The 17,906-nt window shown below is 41.3% G+C and overlaps 1 protein-coding gene across 1 annotated transcript in view; it reads left to right on the top strand.

Moving 5' to 3' along the window:
- LOC147306276 (transcription regulator protein BACH2-like) overlaps positions 1-17,906 on the top strand; it is a 68,075-nt gene that overhangs the window by 9,025 nt on the left and 41,144 nt on the right. The window contains exon 2 of the mRNA XM_086275927.1: positions 17,024-17,306. Coding sequence (XP_086132053.1) covers positions 17,040-17,306 — 267 coding nt within the window. The 5' untranslated portion in view covers positions 17,024-17,039. The remainder of the gene's footprint in view (positions 1-17,023; positions 17,307-17,906) is intronic.

Here is a 17,906-nt window from a genome sequence, read left to right as displayed (position 1 = left end):
CATGGATGTTAAAATCACCCACAATAATTATTTTATCTGAGCTCAGAACTAAATTAGATATAAAGTCTGAGAAATCAGAGAGAAACTCTGTGTAAGGCCCAGGTGGACGATAGATGATAACAAGTAAGACTGGTTTCTGAGTTTCACAGCTGGGGTGGACGAGGCTAAGCATCAGGCTTTCAAATGAATTAAAAGTCTGTCTGGGTCTTTGGTTGATTAATAGGCTGGTGTGAAAAATTGCTGCCACACCGCCCCCTCGGCCTGTGCTTCGAGGTTTCTGGTAGTTAGAATGACTCGGGGGTGTTGATTCATTTAAACTAACATAATCATCCTGCTGATCCTTTGGTGATCAATTATTAAGTCATGCACTAACAGAGGCTTGGAAGAGAGAGACCTAATGTTTAATAATCCACATTTCACTCTTTTACTCTTTGGTTCAGATGTGGATACTGTATTGTTCTTTCTTTGCGATTTTTTTTTTTTTTTTTTTTTTTTTTTTTTATGTTTAAGACATTTTTTGCTGGATTTTAGTTTGCTTATTTTTTTTGTCTGTTTGGGAGCTGAAACACTCTTTATGGGGATGGGGTTTTGGGGAGATAATAGGAGGAGAGAAGCAGCAGAGAGGCATGTAAGACTGCAACTCTCCTTCCTGGTCCCAACTCTGGATAGAGATATTTTTGGTGTTTAATAAATTTGTCCATCCATCCATCCATCCATCCATCCATCCATCCATCCATCTTCATCCGCTTTGTCCGGGGCCGGGTCGCGGGGGCAGCAGCCTAAGCAAAGAGGCCCAGACCTCCCTCTCCCCAGCCACCTCCTCCAGCTTATCCGGGGGAATACCAAGGCGTTCCCAGGCCAGCCGAGAGATATAATCTCTCCAGCGTGTCCTGGGTCTGCCCCGGGGCCTCCTCCCGGTGGGACATGCCTGGAACACCTCACCCAGGAGGCGCCCAGGGGGCATCCTTGTCAGATGCCCGAACCACCTCAGCTGGCTCCTTTCGATGTGGAGCAGCAGCTGCTCTACTCTGAGCCCCTCCCGGATGGCCGAACTTCTCACCCTATCTCTAAGGGAGAGGCCAGCCACCCTTCGGTGGGAGACCCTACCAGGGGGCAAAAGTCCCCAGACAACATAGCCCCTGGGATCCCTGGGACACACAAACCCCTCCACCACGATAAGGTAGCGATTCAAGGATAAATTTGTCCATATTTCTAGAAATGAGAGCTGCTCCATCCAAAGTGGGATGGATGCTGTCTCTCCTAACAAGACCAGGTTTCGGGAGAAAAAAATGGAACACAGTCTTCGGTATCCAGCTAAACTTCATGTGAAATATAATGGACACCTGAAGGTCTTTTCTACTCCGGGTGAGGTGTCCGTGTTTATAAACTCTGAGCTGAATAGTTTGTAATAGAGCTGTATGATTTAAGCTTCTTCTGTAAAATATTCTTTAATGTTCTGAGAGACCGGTATATTGATTTTTCTTCTATTTAACAGTTTGTTTGAGCACGGAGTTAAGCGTAGTGGGTTTTTTTCCTGATTGGACACTCTGTGGAGGAATGTGTTGAAGGCCGTGTGCCCAGTGGCCTTGGGCCGAGAGGGACGCCAGTACTTTCTTCCAGAAGTGCTTTATGCGGGGGTGGGGGGTGGATGGGGAGTGCCTATGGTTTTTTTTTTGTTTGTTTTTTTTAGGCTGTTTAAGTGCAGTGTTTTTTTTTGGTTTTGTTTTTTATGTGTGTGTGTGTGTATATGTACGCACATGGCGATGGAAGTCGATATCTGATCGAGTTGATACATGATGTTTTGGTTAAACAATGAGGTGTGCTTTGAGGGAAACGATGTAAAAATAGTTCTCGGACATATAATTAAAAGACGTAAAGTTCTCTCACACCTTAAATCACTCAAAGCAGATATAATATTCATTTAGGAAACTCATATAAATATTAACAACCAACGAAGATTAAGAGCAAATTGGATATCTCAAGTGTATCAAGCTCCTTTTACCAGTAAGGCCAGAGGTGTTGCGATTCTCCTTAAAAAGAATGTTTCATTCTGTCCAGACTTTGTGATCGCTGACCCATATGGCAGATACCTTATAGTCACTGGTCAAATTAATTTACTACCGATAACGTTGCTTAACATCTATGAGCCAAATGTGGATAATCCTGATTTTTTTAAAAGAATGTTTTCAACTTAATACCTACAGTAACCGCCAACATTATTATTGGTGGTGACTGTAACTGCTTCCTCAACACTTTTTTGGATAGACTATCTATAAAAGCCCCCTCTAATATTAGGTCCGTACAAACTCTGAATGATTTAATTAAAACTAGAAATTTAATTGATATCTGGCGCTTACAACATCCTACTGAGAGGGCCTATTCATTTTTCTCTCATGTCCATAAAACCTATACTAAAATGGTAAATGGCCTGTATTTATATAGTGCCTTACTAGTCCCTAAGGACCCCAAAGCGCTTTACATATCCAGTCATCCACCCATTCACACACACATTCACACACTGGTGATGGCAAGCTACATTGTAACCACAGCCACCCTGGGGCGCACTGACAGAGGCGAGAATTGACTATTTTCTGATATCCTGCCCATAGTTGTTGATTCAAATTACCATAATATTGTAATATCTGACCACAGCCTGGTTTCAATGGTCTTTAAAAACAATTTGACCAAAAATTATAATTGGCGTTTTAACCCTTCCCTTCTGAATGATCAAGAATTTATTAAATATCTCAATGCGAATATGGATATGTTTCTTGCTACTAATGATAACGGAGAAGTTTCGGATTCTACTTTATGGGAGACCTTTAAAGTCGTGATGAGAGGTCATATTATTTCCTTTGAATCTTCCAAGAAAAAAATATTGGGAAAAAGGCAAATAAAGAAATAGAAAATAAGCTTCCTGAACTGGAAGAAGTATATAGATCATCTTTGTTGCAAACTGATTTAAATGAAAATTTGAAATTAAGGTATGAATATAACACAATTTTAAATAAACGCATTAGCAATCTTCTCTTGAAGCTCAAACAGAGACATTTTGAATTTGGAGATAAACCAGAGAAACTGCTGGCAAATAAACTTAGAGGGGAACAAGCAAAACGAGCAATTCAAAAAGTGATAATGAAATCCGGTAAAGTAAGTACTAATCCAAAGGAAATTAATACTTGTTTTACCAAATTCTATAAAGATCTGTATTCTAGTAAAATTAAACCCTCTCAAAGCGATTTTAGCAACTTCTTCGATCAATTATCTATTCCCCAATTAGATGAAGCCCTGAGAGATGAAATTGATTCCCCTGTCTCCGAAAAACATCTTTTAAGAACAATCCAAGCCTTACCACTTGGAAAGACAGCTGGCCCAGATGGATTCGGTAATGAATTCTTTAAAGCCTTCCAAAATAAAATTACTCCTCTCATGCTTAGGATGATAAATGACCCCGTTAAAAATAAAAGGTTACCAACTTCACTTTACGATGCAAATATTTGTTTGCTTCACAAAACTGGAAAGGAGGAAGGTGACCCAGCAAATTATAGACCCATTGCTCTTTTAAATTGTGATCATAAAATCATAACCAAAGTCTTAGCTACAAGATTGAGCAAACATATTTCAACAATTATACATCCTAATCAAACAGGATTTATTCCTGGTAGATGGTCATTTAATAATGTCCGTTTATTATTAAATACAATTTACTCAGGTTATGGAAAAGAGGCTAAAACAGCAGTATTTTCTCTGGATGCCCAAAAAGCGTTTGATCAGATTGAATGGCCTTATATATTTGAGACTCTAAAACAATTTGGTTTTGGGGAGTACTTTAGGGATTGATTAAAATGATTTATCTGTGTCCGGTGTCCTGCATTCTCACTAACGCAGATAAATCCTCCCCCTTTCAATTACAGGGGGATCCCCTCTCACCGCTTCTTTTTGATATAGCTCTGGAGCCCCTTTCCATTAACATAAGAAACCACCCTGGTATACAGGGAGTTAAATTTGGGAATGTTGAAAGTCTTGTTAATATGTATGCAGATGATTTACTGATCTGCCTTCCTGAACCAGAAATTTAATTCCCTAATCTTTTAAATTGCATTAAACACTTTGGGAAATTATCAGGATATATGATCAATTGGGACAAATCTGAATTTATGCCAATAACAGATAATCTATGCCCAAAGTTCCTCAGCTCACTCCCATTCAAATTAGTGACTACATCTTTTACCTACCTTGGCCTTAAGATCTCTAAAAATCCCAAACTCCTCTATAAATTGAATTTCTTGGAAATGCTGGACAAGCTCAAAGACGATATTAGAAAATGGAAACTGCTTCCACTGTCTCTGATTGGTCGAATAAATGCAGTTAGAATGGTGTCTTTGCCACGTTTTTTATATCTTTTTCAAAACCTTCCTATTTATTTGCCACTTAAATTTTTTAAGCAGCTTGATTCATTGATTCTTTCATTCATTTGGGCATGAAAACCCCCTCAGATATCCAAGGCTCATCTTCAAAAAAATACTTCCAGTGGGGGGTTAGGTCTCCCTGTGTTTAGACATTATTACTGGGCAGCAAATTTAAGAGCTCTATTGCACTGGCAGTGGGTTTCGCCTACTGATTATTGTTATGCTAAGCTTCCGATCTGGCTTCAGGTAGAGGCAGCAACCGTATCTGGTTCTTCTAATAATGAACTGGTAATGAACTAATCATTTGATTCAGGTGTGTTGACCCATGGTGAGACCTAAAACCTGCAGGACACTGGCCCTTGAGGCCTGCAGTTCCCCACCCCTGGTATACTGTCTAGTATAAAGGCAGAATCGCCAATTACCAGAGTTTGATCCCCAGCAGGTGCTACTAGGAGGATGAGGAGTACCACTAGCAATATTTTTAAAATCAGTTATTGGCTCTGTATATGATGTGAAGTTATGATTTTTAACATTCCAAAACATCCTGCAAAACAAACTAAGGTGTACTAACTTTGTATAAAAGACTGTATAAAAGTACTCTACAGTTTAGTGCAGAATGAACAGGTTAGTTTGCCGTATTTAAAGTAAAGAACAGCGTATTGCACTGGTGTCATAGATGTGGTGTTCATGGTTTATGTTAGGTTACATTATTCATTCAGTGAGTTCCATCTTTATACTAACTGTATACTGCAGGGGTGGGGGAACTCCCGGTGTCCTGCGGGTTTTACATGTGTCCTTGATCCAACACAGCTGATTTAAATGGCTAAATTACCCCCTCAACATGTCTTGGAGTTCCACAGAGGCCTGGTAATGAACTAATCATTTGATTCAGGTGTGTTGACCCATGGTGAGACCCAAAACCTGCAGGACACTGGCCCTTGAGGCCTGCAGTTCCCCACCCCTGGTATACTGTCTTGTAACCCAACCAGTGCAGGGGCCTCCCTACAACCCGGACTCTGCGTTGTGTAATTTTGTGTTGGATTAGGGTGTACAGTAGAGAGACCAGTATGACACAGGCGTTCAATTTGTGGCTCGGACCGCGCCGTTTATTTAGATGCTGGGGCATAAACAACTCCAACTCTGCTGCTGGCCCTTGCAAATCACAGTAAACACTGAGTGAATATTAAAACATACTGAAGGGCAACAACAAAAAACACATTACACAAAAATAATCATGTAGTTAAGGCACCTTTACAACATTCCGTGGTTTCAGGTATGTGCATGACGCAAAATTAACATAGCAGGACTACTAGCGAACTGCAGCTAAAAAGCTAGTGATTCGTCTTGCATCACTTTGCATGAAGAATTGCGCTGCTAGCAAGCAGAGATGTAGCCCAAAATCGCAGCAGACATTTCCAAATCTCAATAAACGCAAGATATGCAGAGTGTGACTGGACATACTCCATGTGAGTGAAGTTGGCCCCCCCACCTTCTTCAATTCCAACAAAAGTGGTATCAAACGTTTGTGCTACGTTTGTGCTGGTTTGTGCTGCAAAAATTTTCGTTTGTGCTGCTATCATTTTAAAGATATTAATAGAAATTTCTAGAGGTCATCAAAGGTCAACCAGCCCCCCCACATTAATGGAATCAAACAAAATTGGTGTCAAACAACTGTTTGTGCTGGTTTGTGCTGCTAAAATTGTCGTTTGTGCTGCTTCTGTTTTAAAGATATTAATGAAAAGGTAAAGGTCAAAAGGTCAACCAGCCCCCCCACATTACCCAAATCAAAGAAAATTTATGTTAAACGTTTGTGCTACGTTTGTGCTGGTTTGTGCTGCAAACATTTTCGTTTGTGCTGCTAACATTTTAAACATTTTAATAAAATAACGTCTTGATGCGTGCTTAATCATCCAGGTAAGTAAATCCCAAAAGGTTGATTCTGTCCATCTGGACATTTTCAGCTGGAGAAACGTTTCGTCATCATCCAAGTGACTTCTTCGGTCTCAGCTGACTGCAGGTTTTCCCAACCTTATAAACAGTACATTTGCATAGTGAAGGAAACTAGCACCTCTGAATGAACAAAGTGCTGGGGGGTTAGTTCCATGATTGTTAGTATGCAAATTCTTATGACCATTGATCAATGACAACTAATCAAAGCCTACTGATTAATGGCCCTGAGTACCATTCACAGAAAGTGGGGAATGGCTACAATCACAGCATTGTAGGATGGCGAAAGATGTACCCTTGGGCCCCCCTTCTCGATTCAGAGATGGTCAGCATCCTGACAGCCCGATGGACAAAGCTGTCTCTCAGTCTGTGTGTTCTGGCCCAGAGGCTCTTCAGTATCCTTCCTGATGGCAGCAAACTGAAGACGCTGCTGAAGGGATGAGTGTAGTCACCTGTAATGGAGAGGACCTTCCAAATGAGGCAGGTGCATTGTCATTTTTTCCTGCAGAACCCAGTGCAGGAGTCATACTTGTGCTTCTCAGTTTGCAGAGGAAGTAGAGTCGCTGTTGGTCTTCTCCACATTCAGGGACAGGTTGTTGTTGCTGTACCACTCTGCCAGATGGTTAACTTCACCCCTGTAGTAGATCTCATCGTGGGTCAGCAGAGTGAAGAGAAGTGGGCTCAACACACATCCTTGGGGAGCCCCCATATTCAGTGTTCTTGGGCTGGAGGTGTTGCTGTCGACCCGTACTGTCTGCTGTCTTCCTGTCAAGAAATCTAGCAGCCAGTTATACAGCAAGGTGCTGATCCCCAGCAGATCCAGTTTGTGAATGAGAGGGAATGATGATGCTGAAAGCTGAACTGAAGTCTATGAACAGCACTCTGACATATGAGTCTCTAGTGTTGAGATGTGTGAGGGCTGAGTAAGGGGCAGCTGAAATTCCATCATCACTTGAGCGTTTTGACGAAAGCAATAATTTGATTTGATGCATGACGTTCAAAGCACTTCATAATGATGGAGGTGAGTTTGACGGGACGGTAGTCCTTAAAGCAGGAGGTAGATGACTTCTTGGGTACAGTAATGATGTTGGAGGCTTTGAGGCATGTGGGAACGGCGGTACTGATTTTGGCAAGGGATCTCCACACACTGTCTGGGGATTGTGTCACCACGGTCTGCAGAGTGGGCTTGTACTCTGTGATGGTTTGTATTCCTTGCCACTGCCTCCAAGTATCTCTGCTGTCGCTGAAGCTTTGCTGTAGCTGATGCCACGTGACAGGTTTGCCCTTGCTGTTCTTTGGCTCACCTAATTCCCGGCTCTGAAGGCTGCATTTTTCAACCTTAGGAGCATTTAAACCTGACCTGTGAGCCATGGTTTCTGATTGGCCCGGACAGTGATAGTCCTGGTGTCACAACCTGCAGGATCGGCAAGGTGCTGATCAGAATCTCTCCACTCCTAGCCCTCCTTCTCTTCTCTTTTCCCCTCTCTCTCCCCCTCTCTTCTTCTCTGCCCTGTTTTGCAGGGGCGGAACTCATGGCGGCTTCACGCCCTCGGTCCACGCCTTCCTGGATTGGGAACACCTGGGCCTCATCAGACCAGCTGGTATATTAGAAGGAGGAGATCAGCTGTTCAACGCTGGATTGTTGTGAAGGCTCTAGTCAGTACACGTCTAGCTTAAGTTTCCTGTGCCTCCGTCTCAGAGACTTAACGAGTGTTTCTTTGTTCCTAGATTCCCCGTGGTTCCCCGTGTGGAGTGTGGAAGGAGCGACTGGTCGCTAGCGGAGAAGAGAGAGGTTGAACTGAGCGCGTGTGTGATTTCCCCGTTTTCCCTGGAGCCCTGCCCCTCACGTCTTGTATATAGCACTAACCCCACACTGTCTGTACATACACTTGGTGAAGATCTGTAAATAAACCGTCTCTGTTTAAACGCTACTCATGAGTCCTGCGAGTGGATCCTCTAAGCAACCCGTGACACCTGGTCTCTGTGACATTATCGATGCATTTTGGGATGTAGGCAGTAACAGTTTCTGTATATTCCTGAAAGTCTGTGGTGTTGTCGTGTGTGGCAGCCTGTGGTGGAAAAGCAGTCTTGCAGTGCCTCTGAGGACCCTTCTGGCCACACCTGTACCTGCTTACGAACTGGTTTGGTGACTTTGACCAGGGGCCTGGGGGAACCCATGGCACACCTAGGTTTCTGCCTGTACTGACCCTTATGCAAAATAGGTGGAATTAAGACACAGTTCCAAAAGCAAACACAACTGATCAGTGCTGAGAGTGGTCCTGTTGCTGAGGTTGGGATGATCCTGTAATCTCTTATGAACGACCTCCAACGCTTCTATGACTGGGATGCAAGTGAAGACAGATGTAACATCTCTCTCTCACTGTACATGTACTGTTTATAAAATTAGGGAAACATAACCTGCACAAACAAAATAATTTGCAGGACAAATGTTTGACATCAATTTTGTTCGATTTGAAGAAGGTGGGGGGGCCAATTTCACTCACATGTGTTTATAAGGTTGGGGAAACCTGCAGTCAGCTGAGACCGAAGAAGTCACTTGGATGATGACGAAACGTTTCTCCAGCTGAAAATGTCCAGATGGACAGAATCAACCTTTTGGGATTTACTTACCTGGATGATTAAGCACGCATCAAGACGTTATTTTATTAAAATGTTTAAAATGTTAGCAGCACAAACGAAAATGTTTGCAGCACAAACCAGCACAAACGTAGCACAAACGTTTAACATAAATTTTCTTTGATTTGGGTAATGTGGGGGGGCTGGTTGACCTTTTGACCTTTACATTTTCATTAATATCTTTAAAACAGAAGCAGCACAAACAACAATTTTACCAGCACAAACCAGCACAAACGTAGCACAGTTGATTGACACCCATTTTGTTTGATTTAATTAATGTGGGGGGGCTGGTTGACCTCTGATGACCTCAAGAAATTTTTATTAATATCTTTAAAATGATAGCAGCACAAACGAAAATTTTTGCAGCACAAACCAGCACAAACGTAGCACAAACGTTTGATACCACTTTTGTTGGATTTGAAGAAGGTGGGGGGGGGCCAACTTCACTCACATACAAACTCCTCATAAAAGTCTGTGGGGAAATTCCCACGGGACTTCTAAGAACTCAGTCTCTGTATAGCTTGCTCTTGTTGAAGGGGTCCGATATTGCGCCCAGGCTGTCTTTGTTTTCCCTTGAACACGGCTGGCGTATCTGAGACAGAAAATTATCCATATCTACCTGATCTATGGTACATTCTAATGTATACAACTTTTCCTAAAATGTCCTAACAGCTCTTTAGCTGCTCCTTAGCGTCATCGAAAAGTTAATTTTTAAGCATAATCTTAACAGTAGAGCGGGTGTCCTTGACCCAAATTGAGACTGGGAGTTCGTATAGCACTGTTACCTCACAGCAACAAGGTCCTGACTTTGACTCCACCATCCGGCCAGGGCCTTTCTGTGTGGAGTTTGCATGCTTTCCCCATGTTTACATGGGTTTTCTCTGGATACTCCGCCAGAATGTGTATACAGGTCTTTAGTTTAAATTGATGGAAAAAATGGAAAAAGGCAAATTGACAAAAATCTTTTAGCATGCGGTTCACTTGCTGGAGCTTCTTTACTGACTGATCCATTGATAAAAGCCACAAGATGTGTCTTAAACTATAAAAATAATATCTGTATTTCCAAAGTCTGTATGACAGCAAATAGCAATCTTGAGGATTGCTGTTTATTTTTATTTTGTTTTCAATCTTGCAGAATGCCGAAATATACTTAATGAAAAAAGGAGTCCAGTGGGTAAATAGTGGCAGCGGACAGTATTCAGGCAACAAAAAAAACAGTGCTGAATGGGATAAGCCTGAAGTGTTGGTAAGGTAATGCAGGAGATGATCTGCAGTGCTGAGATGAGCAGGGAGAAAAAACAGAACGTTAGTACTATTTCGGCAAACCCCCAGTGCTAGGATGTGCCTGTTTAAAAACCATGAGTCAGCAGACACACATATAGAGCCTAATGTTGATGAGAAATACAGACTGCATGCTCAGCTGTCTGTGTCAGATTTATTGTACTACAGCATGAAAATGAAACGCAATGAAAAGCTTCTGGACAGAGCTGCCCACAATCTGTGTGGAATTCTGTCAAATACATAAAGTGTGTGTGTGTGTGTGTGTGTGTAAAATGACAAGTTTAAACAGTATCCTGTCCATTGTGTCTGTATTTATTTTTTCCGTACGCTGTATCTGTTTTTACAGCATCATTTGAAGAGACATTATTAGAAACTGAATCATAGCTTCTTTTTTTTTTTTTTTTTTTTTTTTTGCTTGTCCCGTTTGGCTCTTTTGCCATCAGAATTATTGTCTAAAGGCAAAGAAAGATGCCCAACGGATTTACTTTACCAAATGGACCATCCCAGCCTTGCCGTAATGGTCTATTTGATTCACCTTTTATTGTTTATTTGTTAAATACGGGACAGATTTGACTGGGGAAAAGAAAGGGAAAGAAAAACAGCGGGGAAGAGGGACGGAGATAAAGGACAAAAAACAACAAAATAAGCAGACAAAAAATACATATATCAATCACCTGGATCACCTGTTGAGAAAGAAAAAAGAGAGAACAAGCAGAAGAAAAAAAAAGAGCAACATAATAAACAACATCACGATGATCTATGGGAATGTAACAGTAAATACTAAATATTAAATATAGGCCCCTCCGGACCGGGGCCTAGTTCAGCAGCCCCGCCTGGCCCCACAGAGCCCAGGACAGCCCACCCGACCCCACCACAAGGAAAACTGCAACCACCCCATCATCGACTCATCTTCCATACTACACAAGACAATAGACGCCCAGGCTGAGATCTTCCTCCACCTCTCCTATATCTCCTCCTCCTGCAGAGTGAGTTCCTGAAGAGAGGAGACCTCCTGCAAGATGTAACAGCCTCCCCCACCAGTTGAAGAGCCCCCCAGGTGGCTCGATGAGCCGGCGGAACCCTGCGCCAGGGCTGGGCCCCCATACACCCACCCACCCACAACCCCAGCAACATACCAACCAGGACCCAAGCCCCCGAGGCCCGGCCAGGGCCCCAGCCCAGAGTCGGAGCACCCCCAGAACCTCACGCCCGTCCCGGACCCACCCAGGGCCAGCCAGGCTACCAGGTAAGTAACCCACGTCCGTCAGCACAGACCCTCCCCTAGCCCCGCTGCACGCAGCCACGAGGAAACCGTCACCTAAGAGCCAACAGAGCCCTTAATAGGCCATGACCGCAACCCCGGGTTGAACCCTCCAAGGATGATGCTCCTGGGGAACCCCCCAACGCCCCAAGCCTGTCCCTACCCCCACACCAATCACAACAGCAAAGGTGGGACCAAACTATGACCCCCCCACCCCCACTAGGTGATGGAGCTGATCAAAGGAGCCCAGAGCAATTGATCTGATGTGATGGCAGAGGCTCTATCAAGACTAATGTAATCTAATGGATCATTTCTATATTGGTTAGAATTAAGATTATTTTTATTTTTCCAGTTCATGAGGACTGTTTTCTTGGCTATGCATAGGGCAGTGAAAACCATATGGGCTATATGTGAAGTGACATCTTCACATATCTCGCGCCAAAACGTCTGAACTGGTGGACAGAACCAAAGAGCATGGATATAATTGTCCGGTGAATTGGTTTGGAAGTGTGAGCAGTTGTTGGTAGACGTAAAACCCATCTTGAATATCCGATGACCTGTATAGTGCACTCTATGTAGTATTTTGTATTGAATTAATTGAAGACTGGGATTTCTAATTAAATGAAAGGTTTTTAAACATATCTGAGACCAGAAGTTTAGGTCTAAGTTAACTGATAAATCCGCTTCCCATTTTGCAATAGGAAGTGATATTGATTCATCCGTTTTAGAAAGCATTCTGTATATTTTGGATAGTAATTTGGGGGTTTTAAGAGTAAGAAATTGAACCACACTTGGTGGTGTTTGTAGTTCAACTTGACCCGGTTTAAATTTCTTTTTTACTATGGATTTAATTTGTTGATATTCTAAAAATCTTTTCTTGTTGATCCCATATTGTGTAACTAGTCTGTCAAATGGAATAAAGTCTGTTCCTTCTAATATAGGAATCAAATACTTATATATAAGTATTTTGATTCCTTTACCACTCCAATCTGGAAAGTTTATCATATTATTGTTTTGTAATATGTCAGGGTTGTTCCAGATAGGTGTACGTTTGCATGGGATTAATGAAGACGCCGTCAATTTTAGAAACTCCCACCATGCTGTCAGAGAAGAGCTGATGTTGATGCTTTTAAAGCATTCATGTCGTTGGATGTTTGAGCTGATAAATGGTAGGTCTGAGATCTCTAGATTATTGCAGAGTGCTTGTTCTACATCTAGCCAAGGTTCATCTAAGAGGGTATGTTTTAGCCATCCTGAGATAAACTGAAGCCTGTTGGCTAAGAAGTAGTGCTGAAAGTTAGGCAGTTCTAATCCTCCTTTATCCTTGGTCTTTTGTAGTGTTTTTAAGCTTATATGTGGGGGTTTATTTTTCCAAAGGAATTTGGACATGTATGAATCTAGAGATCTGAACCAATCTTGTGGCGGTTTAGTTGGGATCATTGAGAATAAATAATTTATTTTTGGCAAGATCATCATTTTTATAGCGGCAACCCTTCCCATGAGTGATATGGGTAGACATTTCCATCTAGCCAGATCATCTTCTACCTTCTTTAAAAGTGGGATATGGTTTAATTTAGTTAGATCTGCAAGCTTGGGAGAAACATTAATACCTAAATATTTTATATTTCCCGATTGTAGTGGTGTAGAAGAGGAATTATGGAGGGAGCAATTAATCGGTAGAACTGTAGATTTTGACCAGTTAATTGAGTAATCTGATATTCTTGCAAAAGAGTTTATCAATTCAATCACCCCAGAGATATTGGTTTGTGAATTTTGGAGAAAGAGTAACACATCATCCGCATAAAGGCTGATTTTATGTTCCACGTTCTTGCATTTTATGCCCTTAATTACTGAATTCTGTCTAATTGCTGCTGCTAGTGGTTCAATAAAAATTGCAAACAGTGAAGGGGAGAGTGGGCATCCCTGCCTGGTGCCCCTCAAGAGACAGAAGCTGGAGGATGTCTGGTCATTTGTTCTGACACAAGCTGTTGGGGAATTATATAATATTTTTAACCAGTTTATGAAAGAGGATCCAAAACCAAATTTGTGTAAAGTTGCAAATAGAAATTTCCAGTTAACTCTGTCAAATGCTTTTTCTGCGTCTAAAGAGAATATTGTAGTTTCTAGGTTTTTACTGTATGAGTAGTCTATCAAATTAAGTAATCTACGTGTATTTGTTGATGAGTGCCTACCTTTTATGAAACCAGTTTGGTCAGGATGAATTAAGAGGGGGGTTATTTTCTCCAGTCTCTTTGAGAGAGCTTTGCAGATTATTTTAAGGTCTACATTTATAAGGGATATTGGACGATAGCTTGAGGGATATACAGGGTCTTTGCCTGGTTTTAGCAGGAGATTAATGTTTGCAGAATTCATATTTGATGGAAGTCTGCCCTTTTCTTTAATTTCCAACAACGTTCTGTAGAAAACTGGTGCTAGAATCGACCAGAATTCTTTGTAGAATTCTGCAGGAAAGCCGTCTGGACCTGGAGCCTTATTATTGGGCATACTTATCAGGGCTTCCTGGAGTTCACCTGGTGTCAGTGGTGAATCCAGTGCCATTGCTTGAGTGTCTAATAATTTTGGAAGAGTTATGTTGTCCAAAAGCTGATCAATTTCTTTTTTAGATGGGTTTATTTGTGGTGAATACAACGTTTTATAGAAATCCCTGAAAATGTTGTTTATTTGTATCGGTTCATATATTGTGTTCCCAGATGAATCTTGAACAGCACATATAGTTCTTTTTTCTTTCTTTATTTTTAGCTGGTTTTCTAGAAATTGACCGGATTTATTACCATGTTCATAATTTTGTAAGCGTAGTCTTTGTACTAAGAATTTTGTTTTTTTATCAATTATCTCATTTAATTCTCGTTTTGTTTTGTGTATTTTGTTCAATGTTTCCTGATCTTGGTGGGACACGTAGGCTTCTTCTAGGGATTTGATGGTTTTTTCTAATTCCTGAATATTTTTGTTTTCTTCTTTCTTTTTATGTGATGAGAAAGGAATTATTTTACCTCTCGTCACAGCTTTCCCTGCTTCCCATAGAACAGATGCTGATGTTTCGGGAGTGTCATTATAGTCTAAATTCTTTTTTTAAATATTTAATAAAGTCTTCATCTTTAAGCAGTGATGTATTAAATCTCCAGTTTTTTCTTGGCGTAGTATTATTCTTGTGCATTAGTGTTAAAGATACAGGACCATGATCGCTGACAGCTATAGGGTGAATCTCAGTGTCTGAAATGTCGTTCAGCAGTGAGCTGCTGACCAGAAAATAATCCAGACGAGAGTAAGAGTGATGGACATGTGAGAAAAAAGTATATTCCTTACTGGTGGGGTGAAGGGAGCGCCATGCATCGCAAAGACCAAAGTCGCTCATATACTGTTTGATTATATTTGTGGACTGCCAATTACGCTGAGTTCCTGCTGTATTGAGCCTATCCATGTCTTCATTTAGTCCAAGGTTGAGGTCGCCTCCAAGAACAAGTGTGCCATCTAAGTGTTCAGAGAGTGCACTGAAAAAACCTTTTTAAAGTGCCTGTATGCATGAATAGACCAGGTGTTTGTCAAAGGGTGCAGGAAAATATGCAGCAGTAAAGCAGTTTGCAGTTTGGTTTTAATACATGTAAGTCTAGAACACCAAACTTTTTTTAAACTATTAAAGGAGGGAGTACTCCTTTTTTATTATAAGAGTTAATGAAAAAGAAATAATTGATATAAAATGTAAAAATGTAATTACAAAAGTCCACAGATTGGACTGGAACTAAAATGTGGCTAGTAAGAAAAACATAGAATGTATAGTAAAACTACTGAAATGTGTCTGCAGTTGAAACATGTTTCCTAGAAAAAACAATAAATGTCTATTAACTGACTGACATTACTGGTTTAGAGCAAATATGTCTGCTATAGTTAATAGCTTTAGCTGTATGGCAGCTATCAGAAGACATAGCAAATGCATTGGATAACAGAAAATATACTTTGGTAGTGTTTATTGAAGTAAAAACCATTTGACACAATAGAGCTTGGATTACTGATTAAAAAGCTGGAGAGACATTGTATTAGAGGGATAGTTATTGGTTAAACAGTTACTTAAATCAACGATATCAGAATGTACAAATAAATAATGCTGACTCACATTTACTGAAGGTTACCTGAGGTTCTTTGCTGTACCTTAAACTATTAATAATGTACTAGAATGACATATTTAAGATGTCTTAGTTGGTAAAGTTCACTTTATTCACTATATTATTCTGCTGAAAAAAATTGTAACAACTTTTTGAGTACAGTGGAAAGTTTGTTCCTAATAGTTCCATACATGACCAATTGTGTGGAGGTATACATTTGTTTTTGCCGGTTAATTGCATATTTTAAAATGTAGGTACTGATGTTTCCGTTTTTTTATTTTTTGCATGATAATTGTTCATAATTAAACTATTACAACAAATAGTCTGAGGTCTTGTATTCACTATAAAGGTATAATTTGAAATACACTACTTTTATTCATCACATTGCAGATGATGTGGTTCTGTTGACTTCATCAGGTGACAGCCTCCAGCTTGCACTGGAATGGTTTGCAGCCGAGTGTGAAATGGTGAGAATGAGATTCAGCACCTCCAAATCTGTGGCCATTGTCTTCAGTCGGAAAAAGGTGGAGTGCCCACTCCAGGTCAGGGAGGAGTTTCTGCTCCAAGTGGAGGAATTTAGGTATCTCGGGGTCTTGTTCACGAGTGATGCGAAAAGGGAGTAGGAGATGGAAAGATGGATTAGTGCTGCAGCTGCAGTGATGCTGATGCTGACGCTGTAGCAAAGCTCTTAATTTAGTGGCCGATCTACTTCCCTACCCTTATCTATGGTCACGAGCTGTGGGTAGTGACCGAAAGAACGAGATCGTGGATACAAGCGGCGAAAATTAGCTTCCTCCGAAGGGTGGCTGGCCTCTCCGTTAGGTTGAGGAGTTCAGCCATCCAAATCAAAAGGAGCCTTTTGAGGTGGTTCGGGCATCTGACAAGGATGCCTCCTGGGCGCCTACTGGGTGAGGTGTTTCGGGCATGTCCCACTGGGAGGAGCCCCGGGGCAGACCCAGGAGATGCTGGAGAGATTATCTCTCGGCTTGTCTGGGAATGCCTTGATGTTCCCCAAGCTGGAGGAGGTGGCTGGGGAGAGGGGGATCTGGGCTTCTCTGCTTGGGCTGCTGCCCCAAGACCTGGCCCCAGATAACCGGAAGAAGATGGATGGACTACTTTTTTCCCCCAAACACATTAAGTTCATGTACAAAGTATCTGTATCGGATCAGTATTTTTAATACCAGGCTAAATATTTCTTGGTATGTCCTTAAGATTGTAAAGGAAATCACTCGTATTGAACAACACTAATCCCAATTTAATTATTTACTTATTTACTTCTTTTTGGTGTTTTGAAAAATAAAATGTTACTCATACAAATAGTTTAAGCTTAACTGATATTGTGTCCTGACATGTGTCTTTTCTCTGTGCAGGGTGCTACACAGAGTGATGTCGACAGGCAAGCAACAAGATAGTGGGGCGGCAACGCCTCTGTACGTATATGAATCCAAAGTCCACTGTGCCAATATGATGTTGTGCCTGGAGGATCAACGGCGGCAGGGCATCTTGTGCGATGTGACTGTACTTGTAGAGGGCAGGGAGCTACGAGCACACAGGGCTGTCCTTGCAGCTTGTAGCCACTACTTCCTGCAAACTCTGCTGAGACACAGCTGGTCACCTGGTGATGCAGAACTCATCATTAGCTTGCCAGACAAGGTAAAGGAGCACCATGACAGCACATAAGAATGGCAACATTCACTGATTTTAAAGATTTGACTCATGTCATTAGTTTAAATAAATAAATAAATGTTACAGGGGAGGTCTGGAAAAAAAACACATAACATCAGTTTGGGCTACCGTGTTGCAGTTGTTATCAGCATTCGCATAGTAAACAGAATTTTACCTCCATGCTTTTTAGCTAAATCTATCTAGAGAGATAGATCTGATTTTTTTTTTATGACAAAATGTGTCTTTTGCGATCTCTATTCATTTTAAGAATTCATGGTGATGTGCACAGAAAAGTGTAAGAGTATGTATGCAGAAAGAGTTACAGCGAGAAACTCTAATCCTGTATACTTCTTTCCTCAACCAAATGATCAAAATTCTTAGAAAACTGAGCGTTTGATTAATGGTTTCAAAAGTATTGTAAGGATTTTCAGGTTTTGCATCCCATGCACCATTTACCCTTGGCCGTAACGAGTAACCCTAAATGTAGCACACAACGGACTCAATGCACACAGGGTGATCAAGTTCAACTTCAAATTTATTTATATAGCACTTTTTAAAAACAACATGTGTTGACCAAAGTACTGTACA

Source organism: Aulonocara sp. 'chitande type north' Nkhata Bay, linkage group LG19 (genome assembly GCF_057382095.1).
Source record: "Aulonocara sp. 'chitande type north' Nkhata Bay isolate Kocher_YH1m ecotype deep benthic linkage group LG19, A_spYH_male_GT1.1, whole genome shotgun sequence".
NCBI lineage: Eukaryota > Metazoa > Chordata > Actinopteri > Cichliformes > Cichlidae > Aulonocara > Aulonocara sp. 'chitande type north' Nkhata Bay.
Note: the sequence above shows the minus strand (reverse complement) of the source record. Positions and strands in the feature narration are given on the sequence as shown.